This window comes from Ceratotherium simum, chromosome 7 (genome assembly GCF_057802395.1).
Source record: "Ceratotherium simum simum isolate JZ-2026a chromosome 7, ASM5780239v1, whole genome shotgun sequence".
NCBI classification, from domain to species: domain Eukaryota; kingdom Metazoa; phylum Chordata; class Mammalia; order Perissodactyla; family Rhinocerotidae; genus Ceratotherium; species Ceratotherium simum.
Genome location: NC_141906.1, coordinates 48,174,827 through 48,193,779, shown reverse-complemented (window position 1 = coordinate 48,193,779; position 18,953 = coordinate 48,174,827). Strand labels below are relative to the sequence as shown.

The 18,953-nt window shown below is 42.0% G+C and overlaps 1 protein-coding gene across 3 annotated transcripts in view; it reads right to left on the bottom strand.

Annotated features, from left to right (window-relative positions):
- AMOTL1 (angiomotin like 1) overlaps positions 1-18,953 on the bottom strand; it is a 133,031-nt gene that overhangs the window by 66,609 nt on the left and 47,469 nt on the right. For all 3 annotated transcript variants that reach the window (XM_014785239.2, XM_087433610.1, XM_004427430.3), the window contains 2 exons: positions 6,105-6,254; positions 1,123-2,047 (listed from right to left, as the gene is read on the bottom strand). In XM_014785239.2, the coding sequence (XP_014640725.1) occupies positions 1,123-2,047; positions 6,105-6,254 (1,075 nt within the window). The remainder of the gene's footprint in view (positions 1-1,122; positions 2,048-6,104; positions 6,255-18,953) is intronic.

The window sequence follows — 18,953 nt, the reverse complement described above, 5'->3', positions numbered from 1 at the left end:
CTACTACCTCACCTCTACCCCACAACTCTTATTTATCCTTCAGGACCGAACGCAAATGTCACCTCCTCTGTGAAGCTCTTCCCACTCCCTCCAGTTGTGAGTCACACTATCCTGTCCGGTCCTCTAGCACTCTCTGCATACTTCTATCCTAAAATAGCACACTGGGCCGGCCCCGTGGCTTGGCGGTTAAGTGCGCGCGCTCCACTGCTGGCGGCCTGGGTTCGGATCCCGGGCGTGCACTGGTGCACTGCTTGTCCAGCTATGCTGAGGCCGCGTCCCACATACAGCAACTAGAAGGATGTGCAGCTATGACATACAACTATCTACTGGGGCTTTGGGGGAAAAAATAAATAAATAAAAATTAAAAAAAAAAAAATTAAAATAGCACACTGCACTGTAGTGATGTGTCCAGATGCTGGTTTCCTCCGAGACAAGCCTATAAGGTCTTTGAGGGTAGGGACCATATCTGTATCTCTGAACCTGGTACAGGGCTGCAGAGGGTACACACTCAGTAAGTTTTGCTGAATCTATCAATCAGTCAGAAGAGGAATTAGGGCAATGGAGGGAAAAGATTTTGATGGTCTGGATACAGCTGCCTCAGAGTTGTGTACTGTGGACATTTATTAATCTCTCTAGGCTTCAGTGGGTCATCTGTTGAATAAGGGGGTGGGACTATATGATTTCTATGGTCCCTTTAACTTCTCTGTTCGAGCATTCAGACTACATCTTTCTTTAAAACCTACAGTGAAGAAAGACTCTATAAAACTCCATGGTCATAATACGTTCCAGAAGTCTGGAGACTCTCCACAAAGCCAGCCAGGAAAATTGCTGCCTTGCCTGGCCACTAGGCAGAGCTCCCAAGGATGGCTAACAACTGAGGCTCCTCCCCTAAACTCGTAAATCCCCAAGTGCCTTCTGTTAGGTTTGGAGAAAATCCCTAATTGCCCTCTGTTCTGTTTCACTCTACATATTTTGGTCAAAGAGTGGCTTATTAAATACTATACACAAGAAAAAAAAAAACTGATGACAAAAAAACCCAACAAGCCTTGAAAATAATGATTGCTAAAAACACGATTGCTGAATTTTGAAAAGCCGAGTTAAACCTCTAGGCTTGATAATCACCTTGTTACCCCATACTCTGGGGGCGGCTGGTACCTCAGGACGGCCACTTCTGTTCTCGCAGGCTGAGGAGCAGGGTAGGGCTTGACCATCTCATGGAGCATCCCAGGGTGCTGGTCACTGTAGAAAAGTCCATGCTCCTGGGTCTTGCTGACCGGAGACATCATTTGCTTGGTCTTGAAGGGGTACTCGGGTGGAGGTCCCCGGGGGTCCAGAACTTTACCTGCAGGCTGGGCTGAGGAGGGTCCCCCTCCTGCCTTGAACCCTTTTCCATTCCCTGACCCAGGGAGGTGTTGCTTGGCACCGTTCCTCTCCAATGACAGCTGCATGATTCTCTCACTGAGAGAGCGGACGTGGCCCTGCTTAAGTTCTTTCAGCGCCTCATCCTTATGTGCCTGTCCACTGTTGGCACGGTTCACTGTGGGCCTCCCCTCAGTCCGGGACTTCTGACTGGTGCCCCCAGCCATGTAGTAACCATGACCTACAGCCCCCTGCTGTTGCTGTTGCTGCTGCTGCTGCCCCCTAAAGAACTGGGACTGCGCTTTGGCCTCCTCATAAGTGGGCAGTTCCTCATTGTTCTGCTGAGGCTGCGTGGACCGGACCTGTTTCTCCATCACCGTATTGTCCACCTGGTGTTCTTGACCCTGGGGTTCCTGGCGTGCTGACTGGTAGACCATTTGTGGGTCTTCTTGAGCGAGGTTTTCCGTGGAAGAAAAGTTGTTTGTAGGGTGGGCTGGTCCTGCGCTCCCTGTGGCCTGGTGCTGAATGGCCAGCAAGTTCATGTTCTCAGTCGGGGTGCCATACCGCAGTTGTTCCTGGATCAGCCGCTGTAATACTGTTCCAGCTGCCGCATCCTCGGAACCTCTCATTTCCACCTCTGAGATCCTCGGGAAGTTTGGGGAGTGGAAGTTACAAAGAGGATCCTCAACTAAAAGATAAACATAGGAAAAAAGACATCAGGCTGTTCCACAGGAATACAGGTCTGTACGTACGTTGTGAATAATTAACACTCTAACCACAGTAGCGTTTAACGACAAGATTTCAAATACACTACCACCTCCGTTTACTCTGCAGTTTCTCAACAAGTGTTTCTCCAATTCAAAGTGTCTCCACTACTCTCCATTCCCTCGCCTCCTGCTTCCCCCTAGACCTGGCTCCATCCTTTAATCCCTCCCTTGCCTTCAATTTCCCCACTGGCCCCTTCTCTTCCTCATATAAACATGCCAAGTCTTTCCCATCTTAAAAAAAAATACAAGCAAAAACTAAAACCAAACAAAAATAAACCAGCCTTTCAGGGCCCTATACATATCTCTAACTGCCAGCCTGCCTCTCTCCCTCCCTTCTCTTCTAACTGTCCTCAGTAAGCAAGCTACATTCGCTGTCTCCACTTTCCAAATACTCCATCCACTGCCCTCCCTACTGCTCTGATCAGTAACCAAGCCCAGTGAGAATTTTCCAGCTCTCGTATTACACACCTAACCTTTCTGAAACATTTGACCACTCACTTCTTGAAATGCTCTCTAACTCGGCATCATCCAGGTCACCTCTCCTCCTGCCCCTCTGTATACTCCTCATCTGGCTCCCTCTTCTCCGACCACCCCTTAAATCCTGGTGTTTCCCACAGCTCTGCCCTGAACGCTCCTCCTCCCTCACTCAACAGAATCTCCTGAGTCATCATATCCACTGCCCATCTTCAACTACTGACTCATGACCCACACATCTATAACCGCCAGCTGATGGCCCCTAAGTCCTTCAAACTCAACATGTCTTCCTCATCCCTCAATCCCCACCCACCCAACCTCCCCCCTCACCACCATATCCCTGCCTTGTCTACTCTTTGCCAACCCAGAAATCTGGGAGTTTTCCAAAATTCCTTCTTCTCCCTTACCCCCAACATGCAGTCAGTGACTGCCTGTCAAGTCTACCTCTGAAACATCTCTCCCAACTCTCCTCTTTATTCCCATGCCAAGCTCCAAGTTTATTATTAATAACCATATACAACCACAAGAACCACGTTTAAAGTACATATGATGTGCCAGGTATTGAACTAAATTCTCTCCACGTTATTTCGTTTATTTCACATACAATCGTATCAGGCAGTTAATTCCCCCATCTCACAGATGAGGAGAGAGATTTAGAGAAGGTAAATCAGAAGTCACAGAGGTAGGAAGAGACAGAGCCAGGATCTGACTTATTCCACAACAAAATCCATGTTGATTCCACAACATTACAAGCCCTCAGCATCTCATACCCAGGCCATTCCAACAGCCTCCTTATCTATTTCTCTGACACCAGTCTCATTCCCACTTCCAAACCTACCCCTCAGACCCCAACCTATCTCCCACACTACCCTGAAAGATTGTTCAAATAGGAAAACCTAATCACATCACTCTTATGGACAAAATTCCTCAATAATTGATTATAGAAGGAAACTGATATTCTATCATACGATGTAGCAGGTACTGCCTTACCTCTCTAGCAACACTTCATGCCACCACCACCCGGCCCTCACTGGCAACCCCGTGGATTTTAAGCTCCAGCAATACCTAAGAACATATAGCTCCCAGATATGCTAGTTCTCTCTGGCCTCTAGGCCTTTGCTTGCATTCGTCCCTCTGCCTAGAAAGATGCATCTTACCATGTCCTCTTGGGAAATTCCTAGACATGCTTTAAGTGATAGCTCCAAAGCTACATTTCAGTAAAACCTTTCCTGCTGCAGCCTAGCAGGCTCAAGCCCTCCTTCTCCTATGTCCCCAACTCCACTGTGCGTATATATCTCCATTAGAGCAGTTATCACAGTAGACTGCAAGTATTTATTTACACGAGCGTCTAAACTCTAAAAGGCAAGGATCATGCCTTCTCATCTGGGTCTCCCTAGCACACAACCCAGTGACTCTATGTAATGGGGGATCAAACATCTGATCAGTAAAAGAATACCTACTATTAGATCCATGAAATATACAATTTTCCCCATTTCACAATAGTACTAGTAAGCAGTGTACTGAGGACATTATATAGCATTATGATAGTAGAAATTCTACTGCTTACTACTGGCATGACCTTGAGCAAATCACTTCTCTCTTTTAGCTCAATATCCTCAACTGTAAATTGACAGAGCTGAACTAGATCATCTCTAAGCAGCCTTCAGTTCTCAATTCCATGCAATAATGGCTCTGTTTTTATATTTACATAGAACACATTATTTTCCCCAAAACCGTCTTTCTACCCCAAGGTTGCCTTTTTTTTCTATAAATGGCATCCTCATCATATGAGTCATCCAGATAGAAAGTTCAGAATCACTTTTGACCCTCTTGTCTCCTTTGCTCCCTACATTTAATCAACTGCCAAGCTAGTTTTTCTCAGTCCACAGTGAAAAGAGAAAAAACAAAGGTAGTGTGATATACTTACAAGATATATACATATACTCACATATCTACCTGTGTACATACATAGACACATGTCATTAGGTTTTCTGTCTTTTTTTGGCAAGGGCTGTGAAGGACTACATGTCTCTTACTCTTTTTGGTATTAATATATGAGAAAAGGTGACAGCAGATGATACTTTTGGTGTCCTTGCAAAAAGTAAAGATTGCAATCCTAGCTTCCATGCCCTCAACCACACCCCAGGTTCTGGCTCTTCCTACTAGTTGCTTAGATGTCCTGAATGGCCTCCTAATATCCCTTGCCTCTGGCCTCTTCTCCTTTCAATCCACACTGTATTTATTATCTGTCTTCCTCTACTAGATTTCAAGCACCAGAGGGCAGCGAGTTTATCTGTTATATCCACATGCTGTATCCCCAGTGCCTACACACTACCCTGATACACAGAGGCATTCAGGAAATAATTGTCGAGTAAATTAAAGAACTTTACAGACTGGTTCCTGAAGCTCAACGTTGATCATATCACTTTCCCTGTCTACCTCCAAAATCATACCTCTGCAACCTCCAGCAAATTACTTGGCTTCTCTGAACCTCTCTCCTCTGTAAAATGGGCAGACTTCATATCTGCCTTATAGGGCAGCATGTGGAGTAAATTCAAACTTATTCCTTACCTTCACAGAATATATACTATAACTGAGATATAAACCCAAAGTTCAGGGATAAAAAATTTTAAACAATAAAAGCAGGTCACTGAGAGTCCACACAAGATTGCCAAATAACTGTAATAAGTGATGAACAATCTAAGGAAAGAGAGATCAGTGTAGGTTGAACTGGACCATCATTCACTCTATAAATACTGCCAACCTGTTATATGCAGGCATCCTGACAGGTGCTAGAGTAGGAGAGTAAAGAGGAGAGTCCTAACCTCAGGATAACTGATCTGAAAGGCTTACTGGAACAAGCAAATTCAAATAAAAATCAACATTTTTTTAATAAAAATTCAAATAAAAATATATTTCCAAAGGAAAATGACTTTTTTTGGATGCATAATAAAAGGAATGGGGTCTCATTGAGCATGAAAAGTACTGAATTCCCTTTTCATAAGCACATCTGGCAAGAACCCTGAGATCCTTCCCTGGTTTTAAAGATTCCCTCATAGTTTTACCAATCTCAAAAGCCCTCAAAAATAGGCAGGAAGTTTTTACAAAGGAGGCAGTTCCCTCCTTTGAATTTCTTCTGAACTTCTGAATTATTTGCAAAAAGAGATAGAAAGCAGAGAAGGAAAAAAGAAATGAAAGATTCCAAGAAAGAGTACAAAAAAGTATTTAGGAATTAGAGAAAAATTAGAGAATAAATGGTATAATTCTGAAGTTCCCACATACTTAAGACCTCTCTGTTGAGAGAGTCACATATTATAGTAAAATAGTCTATTAACACCATAGCACAAAATTAAAAATAAGGCATCTACCAATAAAGAGACAACCAATAATCCAATATGCTGATTTTTAAAAAGAGGATAGAGACAAAATTATGCAGAAGAGCTAAAAATGATAACTGTAAGATTATGCTGCTTTTCCAACACAAGTGCCAGTAAAAGAACTTACCAACTTTTTCCCTAATGCTACTGTTCGCCTCCACCGTCAAAGCAGATGCTTCATGCCTCCCAGAATAGAGCTGAAAGTCTGGGAAAAAGTAGTTGGGGTCTTCTAGAATCTGGACAGGACTACTGGGACTGTAACAAACAGGAGCGGGTCCTGGCGGGAAAAAGCAAAATGTGTATTAATGCCAATAACGTCCTCCACTCCCTCCTTCCTGTGTGACTCACGAGAGCCCATGAGGCATTCTCCCACATTTCAACTTGTAGTGGGAGCTCTGTGTTTTTGATTTATAAAATTCCAAAGTTACTATTCAGAATTATCACAAGTCTAGCCACCCACCAAAATGACCCGGGAGGTCAAAATAACAATCTTCAAGCTACGCTGAGTGCAGGCACAGACACTTTCACACAACCCCGTTCCAAGGGCGGCAGCAGCACTGCCAACAAAAATCAAATCCTCTGCGGAACTGGACAAGTCACAAAGTTGGGAATGGTCAAGGTGGGGGAGAGAAAGGAGGAAGACAGGGAGGCCAGAAAAGGAAAACTAAGATGGGAAGAGCAGCTGACTCTCAGAATATATAAAAGAGACAGAGAAGGGTGGTCATTTTGCCAGACCAAGTGTTAGCAAGAGGACATCCCAGCCCAGGACAGAGCACTCAGCCCCACTCAAAGGCTTCTAGAGCCTCATGTGGCAGCGTGAAGCCGGAGTCATGTGTTCTGGGCCTTTGCCAACCACTGGCCTTTCAGCTCCAGTTTATCTGCCTCACACACAAACCAGAGTGTGCTTCCTGTTCCAATTAAACGTGACACTGTATTCAATCTTACAGTCACTGAACACGAGATACCACGACAACAACACTGATACCGCACACACGACATCGTGGGAACACTCAGCAGGACGGGTCCCAGCTGTCTTCCCTCTCTGCACTGATTTCTCTGCGTGGACACCAAGTTTAAGGTTCTTTTTGGCAAAAGTAACCTAGTTTTCTCTGGGGAAAAAGTCATACTATTTTTTTTTTTAATTAAAATCCTTGCCTAAAAGATAATTGCATTAGAAGAAAACTAATGTTTTTCAGCAATCACTTCAAACTGGTAATTTGAAATTTCTTACTAGGTTTGTTATCCACCCATGTCCAGTAGATTCCAATCCTGGACAAGGCCAAAGCCAGGAGGAATTATTCTGAGTCCATAAGATGGGAATGTACTCCTTTCTGAGTTTCTCTACCTCAACACATGAAATAATATTTGTATGTGTGCTCACATGTATCATAGGCCTGTTTGGACTAGAGAGAAAAAAGATTTTGACAAGAATATTTATCTTATAAAGTTAAAATAAATAATGTAGTTGTGACTTTCACCTTAAAAATAAATATAAACCGAGTATGAATGACATATTATATGAAGATCAGTCTAAAATTACAGTTCCAATGTCTATGACAAGTATCTGTCAGTGTTCTCTTTCTGGTCAACCTGCAAGGACTACCCTGGAAAAAAACTCAGCCCCTTTCTGGGCCCCATCCTCTACATCTATAAATCTAAAAGTCTAGGGCTAAAATTAAGAATCATAGATAGCCCAGATCCAAAGGCAAATTCTGACCAGGCTTCCACTTCAGGCAGGTGGAAAATGTTGGTGGACAACTGGGAGAGGTGCAAGGTGCAATGTTGGCCGTACGTTAGAATCACCTGGGGAACTTTTAAAAGCCCAATACCCAGCCTCACGCAGACCTATTCAAGCAGAATCTCCCGGGATAGGGCCCAGGCATCTGTATTTCATCAAGCCCCTCAGATGATTCCAATGTGCAGCCCAAGGGAGAAGCCTTAAGCTAGAGGGATAACAGTGCACATAGGCAAAAAAACAAAGAACACACAGAACACCTTTCTGCACCCTCAGTCCCACTCCCCACCAAATCGGAGCAAGAGAGGAGCTAAAGACCCACACACTTCAACAAAAGAAAGAGTGGTGTTTTCTTCCAGTAGATCTGGGTCAGGAATGGCATGTGCCAGAATATTACAACTTTGGGTGATACTAGCCGGTACATGACTAAGAATTTTAAGTGATAATAGAGAGTAAACTGCTAATAAAATTGAGGCCTAACTAAGGATATATGTATATACGTATATGCACACGCATATAAAGGAATGTGTAGGGTGTTGTGTGTGTGTGTGTGTGTGTGTGTATAGATATATGCTTTCAATATGGAGCCTAATTAACCCCTGCACTAAGCCATTCCTAGTCACCACAACACTGGTAGAAATTGCAACACTGGTAGAAATTGCTTTTCCACCCCTTATCCAGTGGCCTGCCAAGTGACAGTAGTAGGTTCAAGGGCTCCAGGCCACAGAACACTATACAAAGAGCAGTCCTTGAAGGGGGCCCAGGCACAGAGGGCACCAAAGATATGTCACATTTCACCATTTTTTCTACAGGCCTCAATATTATGAAAGAACTAATGCACTTCACACACACACACAAACCCAGGCATTTGCACACCCGGAAAGGATGCCCAACTGCACAACAGTCATTTTAGATATCTTTTTTTGCACACACTTGGTGGCCCACACATTCACCGAATTACATTCCCACCACAGCCCCCATTCCTCGGAGCTGAAGAAAGAGCCCAGGGGATGATCAGAATGGACCTTGCAGACAGACAGGCCCGGGCATCACCCATTCCACTAAACCAAGAGACAACCAACTGAACTATACTAGCACCGACACACCCTAAAGGAAGTATTTTTACTTCTAGCTTCCTTACTTGTAAAACAAGGTAGAATGACAATAACGTATATCACAGGGTCTGCATCAGATTCCTGGGCCACATGGCAAAAATGTAAAAGAGGGCTCATCCCTAATCCCACATGTCCATAACCCTTCCCTTCCTATTCTGGTCCAGAATCTTCACTAGGAACTCCTATAGCACAAATTGAGCCTATTTTCTTATGCAAAATGCAGGGTACATGATCTAACCCATAGGGTCAAGGCTATCTGAAATGAGAAACTGGGAGTACACATGTGACATGAGGGGGAATGCTGTTTTCTTTGTTAGCAGTGCCCCATTTCCAGGAGCAAGAGCTGTGAGAAACCACGGGAGATTCCTGGGTACCACTCCCACCCAGTAAGCCCCTGCAAGGCTTGGCCCAGGGGCTAAGTAACAGGGCAGGTCCACCGCCAATCAAAGATTCTGCTGGCTCAACAGTGTAATATGTACATGCAGTTGCCTCTAGGGACTTCATAAAGACTATTTCCATATAAGGTCCTCTTGACTTAGTAACTTGCAGTCACCTGCTTCTTTCAAACCAGTACCTTGTCTAAGGATTATCACTCACACAGCTTTAGTCTGTGTGGGGAAAGTGGCAAACCAACGGAAAACAAGCTAAGGTCAGCGTAAAGCAGTCAGCCCTCTGTGGGGTCTCCCTCTGGGGAGGGACAGGCGCAGCTCATATGGCTCCTGCCCTGAAGGAAGGCTAGAGACCTGTCTGTGAAGCTCATCTTCTAGCTTCACATTCCTCTCTCCAAGTCCTTTAAAGTTCACCCCAGAAAGTTGACCTCCTCTAGAATACCTCTCCCCTACAGTGGCCTTCCTTCCCTCACTGCCACAGCAATTATGATCTGACGCACACAACTCAGCCCTTACACATCAACTGCCTGGCACTTTCCAGCAGTCATTCAATATAAGCTAGTGCACTGCCCTGGTGAAGCCTGAAGACAGGCACCAGGCATGTACTGGCTACTTTCTGCAAGCAGTATATGAGGTACGCACTCTCCTACTACTTGCTGACTGATGGAGAACAGGGCATTATCCTCTAGGATGGTCTCACTACCAAGGAAGTTTAAAGAAAAGGTCAAAGATCCTCCAAAGCCAGTCTCTATGAGTTCCCACTGATTCCTTGACCCTTTCAGTTCCCCCACCTGCAGCTGACAGTGGTGCTTGGAGGTCTGCAGGCCAGAGGCCCATTCCTCAAAGCCTCTACCAACTGCAAAACAACTCCCAGGTGTTATTTTGCCAAAGTGCAAAATTTTCTGCCAGCTAAATGTAATCCAAAACCTCCCAATGGATTTAAAAACACTTCTACTGTCTAGATTAGAATAACCTCTTATAACTTTATAACAGAGATTTTAACCACAGCAACAAACAATTCTGCGGCTTCTACCTTCCCTTTCAAATAGCTCAGGAATTCGCTGAGTGTGCCAGGCGCCTCAAAGTTAAATGTAAGCAACCAAGCCTTCTGACTCTGGCAGAACCAGAGGTTTTTCCGGGGAGTGGTATACTCTGCCCAGGGAGACAGATGCCCTAGAAACAATGTTTAGAATGGGCCGGGAGAACCCATGGCTAGTCCCTGAAAAATAAGGGTTAGTCTGTTCACAAGCTCTCGTGAAACCAAGCTAGCTCATGTGGGTTGGCCAATTCACACTCCAGGAACCTGAGACCTGAGTGAAGTACAGACAGGTCATGGCACCCTCCTCTATGAACACCTGCATGCAACACATGTTTTTAGAAAGAAAACAGGAATCTCCACCACTAAACCGAAAGCACCACTGGAATATGCTTTCTCACTCTCTTTCTCCAAGGAACCATTATTTGAAACCCAAGATGGGGCTAGGGAAGGGGAAGGGCTGGGGGCGGGGGGGGGAGTTTCCAAGATTCCCAACCCCTACATGGTATGGTCTTCCTGGGCACCAAACTTGAATTCTAATCCCTGGACCAATCCCTCTATTATAGAAAATAAGTGAAATAAATACACCAATACCTGTTTAATTTAGACTCTCTCAAAGTGCAATTTATGATGAATAACCTTAAAGTTGTGTGACGTTTTAACTTTGTAATGCTTATTTAGAATATCTGAGATATTATCAGTGTGAACCAAAATGCAGAATGTATGCTTAACCTTTAAAGTAACAACTGAGTTCAACAGGGCACTGTGCTAGGAGCTATAAATACAAAGAAATGAGTAAGACTGTCCTCAGCCTTCGGATATTATAATTTGGTTCTGGAGGCCAACGTGCAACCAACTACCCAAATTTCATTGCAAAGTGCTCTATTAAAGAGACACAAAGCTTCGAGGCTCAGGAGTAATTCATTACTACCTGTTGATGGAGGGAGGTGATACAGAGTGGAAATGAAGGGAGAAAGAGATACGCGAGCTGAACTGGAGAAAAATGAGGGGGAGGTAAATATGCTGCGGGGTGAGGAGAAGATGCTAATGAGGAAAGATCAGGCCAACACGGTAAAGGAGGGGCAAAGGAACTGAGTCAGGAAAGTGTTTCGTCTCTTTAAGGAATGAAGAGTTCAGTGTAGCTTGGGTATGGGTAAGGAGAAGGATGAAGCTATCTGCAGACCCAGAATCCAGTATTTAAGGGAGCTTTTTAAAAGCATTAGTACACTATCTTCATAACACTTCAGAACTGGAAAATTTAGAAATTAGGTGGTTCAACTTCCAACTATCACTTACCAAATTCCTGATAGTCAATCACCTCTAATTAATTAAATACTGTTAGTGTTAGAGAACCCTGAACACACTCTGTAAGCCTTGGGGGCAGGTTCTACCTCCCACTACAGAAGCCAAAAGGTCCCCTCCCTGTTCAAGCAGTTAGGACAATCTTGGCTCAGTCAACTGAATGTTCCAACCAAAGACTTTGAATCTTGAGGAAATGACACAAAGACAAAGGGTGTTGATAAATTATCTGTGGCAATACTATCACCAGGAGTCCCAGAACAGCAGTGCTGTCTACGGTGGCCCCATCCTCACAACACAAGTAACATACCCTTGGCTGGGTTCCTGGTGTGTCTTCACCTAGGCTCCTGCCCATTTTCTGAGCCTTCCTATTAATGTGTGAGCTTCCCAATATACTTCCAATAAATTGCTCTTTTGCTTAAGTTAGTCAGTTACTTTGTGCTGCTTACAATCAAGAACTTCTGATAGATACAGAGATGTATACTTTAAAAAAAATTAATTGTTCTGACCTCCATTCTAAGAACATAGCGTTGTTCGTATCTTACATACTATATGACTTAGCAAAATCTGCCTTGAATTATATAGTATCTCATGTCTATTGCCCCAAATATCCTTTGCACAAACCCTAGAGAAATATTTGCAGTTCCCCTAAAGGTTCTTCCTTCTGGAGGGACTTTCTCCCCTTATGAGACTAGGAAACTCTTACTTTGGCACATACTAAATGCTAAAATATATATGCTGACTATCCAGATGTCTTTTGAAGATCTTCTCTAGTGCCACTTCCTCCAGGAAGTCATCTACCCCTCCTCCCCCAATTTTTTGTACGCCACTCATCTGTGCCCCCAACGCATCCCATGCATATTTATGCTACCGTATACTAAGTTGCCTACGTATTTAGTTGTTTTTCCTCCCCCCATTAACTCATAAGTTGATTAACAGCAGGGACCATGCCTTATTCACTTTTGTATCTCCAGTTTCTAGCAGAAGTAAGATCATAGTAAGTTTCAATAATTATTTATTGAATCAATGAATCATCTGCATATGTTCACAGTACTTAGCAGTTTCTAGCACATAATGAGCACTCAAGAAAAATATATTAATGGAATTAAGATACATTTTTAAATAACCAGTTATAAATATGTTCTTAATTCTACAGAGCTTAGCTCAAAGGTGAGTCTGTCTCTTTCAAACTAATCAGGAGACCAAGGTTTGGTAACAGCTACTGGAAAAAAATAAAAGAGAGAGAGAGAAAGCCATCTAGTGCTAAAATAGGTTAATTACAAGTATATTGTGATCCAATTCCTGTAGGGCCTTTGTACATGATGTTAGAAATAACAACATCACAAGAATTTTGTAGTTTGAACACAAAGTCACATTTAGAGAAAGGTGATCTTTCATCCCTCTCAACTCCTATAGGCAGGCCCTGAGCCCTGGGACTGTGCCCGAAATGCAGCCCTTGTCTCATGCTTTCTTCACAGGTCTGGGAGCAGGAGAAGAGTCAGGAGACCTCTGAGGGTATCCACTCACTCACCATAAAAAAAAAAGAAATCATCCCAGTCCTTCCTATCACACAGAGGCATGGCGAGTATAAAATGAGAGCATCCATAACAAAAGGACTTCATCTACACAGAGCGAATCATGTTTTAAATTTGGATCTTAACATAAAATCCAAAGGCTACTTAAATATCTTGACGCAATACATCAATATGATATATCATAATTCATATTTCATGTTGATATATTTGGTATTTAATTTATCTAACACTAGAAGTACCCGGACTCCAGAGATTTTTTTCCTTAGATAAGTTTGTTTTTTTAAAAAAAATACTTTATTAAGGTATGATTGACATGTAAAAACATGTACATATTTAATATATACAACTCTACGAGTTTGGGGAGATGTATACACTCATGAAACCATCACCATCATCAAGGCCATAGACACAACCACCCATCACCTCTCAAGGTTTCCTCCCAACCTTTTATTAACTTTTTTTGTGTGTGGTAAGAACATTTAACATAAGATCTACCCTCTCGGCAAATTTCAAGTATACAATACAGTATTATTAGCAATAGGCACTATGCAGTACAGTAGATCTCTAGACCTTATTTACTGGGATAAGTTTTAATATACAAGCCCTATATCTAATTAAATAACTGAAATTTAAGTAATCTTTAATCAATCTCAGGACCACAAAGGTCTTCTTTTGGGTGACCCTGGCACACACTATGTTCCCACTGAGAAAGAAAAATCATTACTAGTGTGTAAGTTCCATTGCTTAAACGTTTTTTTTGATAAACATGTTTATCAAACATGATAAAACATATTTTATCACCCTATGCAGACAGTAAGTAATTAATATTTCTTAAACAAAGAAAAACAAACACGATGAAAAGCCTTAAAATAAACCCCAAGACATAAAATGACAACACAAATGCATAATTATGTTCCTCAAAGCTGCCCCTCTCACCCACACAAAGAGAGAGGAGCAGTTCGGACACTTCTCGCCTGCCACCTGATTGCTCCAGCTTTCCAAATCCTGGGTTAACACTGGGATGCCTGTCAGGCAGCAGCATCTCAAAGGGACTGGGACCCTCAAGAGGCAAGTACATTTCTTCTTACCACACTCACTCACCTCATAAGTCAATATCAGCTCATAAATGAACTTCATAATTTAAAGCAACAAATATTCCCCAAGAAACGAAACATCCTTTTAGTAATAAGAGTATAATCAATAATAGCAGGAACTACCATTTATTGAGGGCCTATTAAGTGCAGGGATGATATAAAAATGATCGTATTTAATTATCACCCCCCATTCCCATTTTGTAGATAGGAATAACTATGCTCACAGTGGTTAAGTAATGCCCAGAGTCATAAAACTAGCCAGCAGCACAGCCCCTCCAACAGCAAAGCTCTTTTTACTATGCCATTCTGTCTTCCAAAGAGGCTTCAATAATGCACACTTAATTCTATGTCCTCTTTTCCTGCCTAATTTCTTGCATTAATATTAGGGGAGTTTTAATGAAATGCTCTTGCTTGTGGATAATGAGCAAAAGTACTAGGAAAGCTTCCTTCTATGCATATATGAAGCAGAGAAGGATCCAGAACTATTTTATTTGTGTTATTTCTTATAAAAGCTGAGAGTAATAGCACACTCCCTGCCAATCACCAGAACACTAGGGCAAATGATAAAGCCACCCTTCCTCGTGTCTTCCATTTGGTCTCATATTATTTTCATGACGGTGTCTCCACTTTAATAATGAATCCCAAACCTGTGGTGTGTCAAAGTCACTCGTGGAACATGTTTAAAATGTCACTTCCAAGCCCCTATGTCAGACCTGTAACATCAGGATCTCCACAGTGTGGACCAGAGATGAAATTTTTTTGGTTGCACATCATAGTTGATGTGAACGCAGAGTCAGGTTTGGAAAGCTTGTACTTCTCTGCCATATAAACTCTTATACAACACATGCACTCCTGAAAAGTTGTGGTAAACTGAAATTTTGTATATCGGTCACATTTTAAGCCAAAATGTGTTGAATTTGATAAATCCACATACTGATGAATAAGTCAAGGAGACAATTTTTCCAAAAAAAAATAAATCAACCAACCTGTATTGACTCCTTTAGTAAAGTGAAGAAACCTTTGTATAAATCTGTTACTTTTTAATAAATTCAGATTTGAAGTCAATAGTTTTAGTGCTCCATATTTCATAACTGCTAACCTGAATGACTGGTAAAGGAATATGGCTATTTCAGTTACATCTAAAATATTGCTACAAAGATTACAATAACATAGCGATTATACCAAAAAATACTAATTCAACATGATGAGAAAAAGCCTGGGAAACTGCCTACCACGTTATGTGATAAATGCTTGTGAAATGTAAAGCCCAAAAATCACACAGCCAACTATGCCACAGTCATATAAGACAAACAGCTATCTAATTATAGGGAAGGAAGGCATAGAAAGGAAAATTATTGAGCATGACATGATACCAACATTATCTCAGATAATCCTCACATCTCTGAGAAGTAGGTTTCATTATTTCCTTTTTACGTAAACAAAAACAGGGGAATGACATGCTCTGGGTCACACAGCTCATAGCTCTAAGGTTGAAATGCAAACTCAATTTTGCCTATTCCAAAGCGTTCCACAATGGTTCCACAATTTAAACGATATTTTAAAACATCTTGATATTTGTGATAGTATTTGGGTTCGTTATAACTCCTATGAGTTACAAAGGGTCATGGGTCTGTGAATTTGATCAGCAGCAAAATGCAGAATTACTCATAATTCACTCATCCATTCATTCATTCATTCATTCCACAAAGATACATGACATTGAGCATCTGCCACAGGTGAAATAATGCCTGGTATAGGGACCCAAATCTGACAGGCTAGTGAGGGAGACAGACGTATAAAGCAGACAATTGCCCCATAGTGAGAAATGCAGTGACACTGAGAGGCTCAAGGTAGTGTGGAGTGGCGAGCAGGGATGCTAGTACCCACGTCCACCTCAGAGCCCACACGCTGGATCTAGAACTGTGCCTAGGGGCTACACTCACCTCTTCCCCCTGTTTGGCCTGCTTGCTTTGGATCATGTATATCCTTTAAAAGAATCTGTCAAAAGCTTCTCCTTAAGTCTCAAAGAATGCACATACACACATTAATTTCATGTACAATTTCACAGAGTTCACTACAAGCCCCAGTGTAAGAATCCCTAATTTATAATCAGCCATGATGCCCAGAGGGAGAATAGAGGAAAACACGCTGCAAAATAAAAATTTTTGGAGGAAAATCAACTATGTGCCTTGGAAAGGGGTAAATGGAAGTAACCAAACAATGCTGAGAATTATCTATGTGATGGGCACTGTTCTGAGTAATTCACATTAACTCATTTACCCTCATAACAAGTCTATGAGGATTACTCGTATTTCTCAGATGAGGAAACTAAGGCATGAGAATAACTTGCCTAAAGTCACAGAATTAGTGAAGGGCAAAACCAAGATTCAAGACTAGGCTCCAGAGACTGTGGTCCCACTATACCATGAGGGCTCGCACTTTTTGGTTTCAGGACTCTTTACACTCTTAAAAATTATTGAGGACCCAATGAGCTGTTTTTTATGTGGGTCATATCTATCAATATTTACTGTATTAGAAATTAAAACTGAGGAACACTAAAATATATTAATTCATTTAAAACTAAGAAAAAAAACCCATTATAAATTACATACAATATTTTTATGAAAAATAACTCATTTCTAAAACAAAAGGCAGTGAGAAATGTTTTATAATTTTGCAAATTTCTTTATGTCAGGCTTAATAGAAGACAGCTGGAGTCTCATGTCTACTTCTGCTGGCAATCGACTGCTATCTGATTTTTAGTTGAAGTAGACAAAGAAAATCTGGCCTCATTCAAATATGTAGTTGGAAAAAGGAGTACTTTAATAGCCATTTCAGATCATTCTGACTATTCTTCTTTGAAACTACACCAAAATTCAACAAGGGCAATTTCTTGAGGGTAGCTACAAAGTGAAATATAAAACCATATCTGGGATCTTTTCATGGATACTTGTCTGTATTCTATTACCTTAAAATCTATTGGTCCATTTTCACTTTGAAGGGAGCTTTCTTTACCAATGCAGGATTTTGTAACATCATACATTAGTCATTTGGGAAAAAATTGTTCTCTGAATTATGCAGATCTTCCATTCACGGAAACATTTCAAGTATGTAACATAAATAAAATCACATTTGTTAACATACATGATGGCAATCGTCAGAAAAGTCCTTCATGTATTGGGAAGCTGTCAAGCTCACAGTGGCAAATATGTTTTCAAAAATTCTAATTTTCACTTGAAAGCCTGAATTTTATCATTGGCAACAAATACTGACCATTGTTTTTCTTGAAGTGACCAGCTCTCTTTATTCATTTTTGAGAAAACATCCACCAAATGCCCAACTCAGAATAACCATAGATCATTAGTTGTTCTTTTAAGTGAAAATGGCATTGCATGAAGAAAGCCGCTAGTTAAGCTCACGATTCAGTCACACAGGTGCCCTTCCTTGGTTTACAGCAGAAGCTCTTTATGTGTACTTCCCATTTCATCACACAAGACACTGAAAAGACGTACTTCAGGTTTGAGATTTAATAAAATTAATCATTTGTACCGCTTCAACAAGAACATTCTTGGGGCAGGCCCCGTGGCGTAGTGGTTAAGTGCGCGCGCTCCGCTGCTGGCGGCCCAGGTTCAGATCCCGGGCGCGCACCGATGCACCGCTTGTCAGGCCATGCTGTGGCGGTGTCCCACATAAAGTGGAGGAAGATGGGCATGGATGTTAGCCCAGGGCCAGTCTTCCTCATCAAAAAAAAAAAAAAGAGGAGGAGTGTCATGGATGTTAGCTCAGGGCTGATCTTCCTCACACACAGAAAAAGAACATTCTTAAGTGCAACGGGCTTTTTATAGTGTGGCTGGTGGGTATGGACTATTAGTACAGCTGCATGCCACTGCCTTGACTCATGCTAAGGCACCAGCAGTTTTACCCAGCATTGCTTTTGTACCATCAGTACAAATGTCAATACAGTGAAAAAGGTGCATATGTCTTAGTACTATTATGAAGACAGCTTTTAGGCCTCAGAAACCCCTGGGGTTCCAGACCACACTTCAAGAAACACTACTCTCCATTATACAGCCTCTTCCATGGGGAAGGTACCAAAAGATGGGAAACTTAAAGAGAACTTTAAGATGAAAATGGCTGTAAATCAGTTATAACTGAGAATGGGTGACCTCCCTGCCAGAGCACAGGAAGATGCCCAGAGCCCCAGGATGTTGGTGAAACTTGAAGACGACATACAGAGGCACTTTGATGTAAAGCACTGCTTGAACTCTATTTGTCAGATGAATGGACCCAGCTGATTAAAGAAAATGCATCTGAAGAGAGATAGCAGCCCCTCCAGAAAACACCTGCACATGAATGCATCTTCTTGCCCTTGAGGAATTTTTATAAATGGGAATACCAATCACCAGTGATATTTCACTAGCACAAAGGCTCCCTGAGATTACTTTTAGAAGGTGGAGAGAAAAGAAACTGTAACAACTTGCCCAGCAGGAAGTCAGGCAATCCTTGGACAAAGGGAAGGATGTTAAGACATGATGACTGACGAGAAAAGAAAATGAGGCTGTCAAGCCAAAAAATCAGAGTATTAGAAAGATTTAAAGAATAAAAAAGATGGAGGAGAAAATATCTGCTAAATGGAAAGAAAGGATGAGCCAAGCTTTTTGTTTTGTTTTGGCATATTTGCTCCTTAAATAGTGTAAGAAACCAGGCTGTACCATTTATTAGCTACGTGAACTTGAGCACATGAGTGAATTTCTTGGTGCCTGTTACCTTATC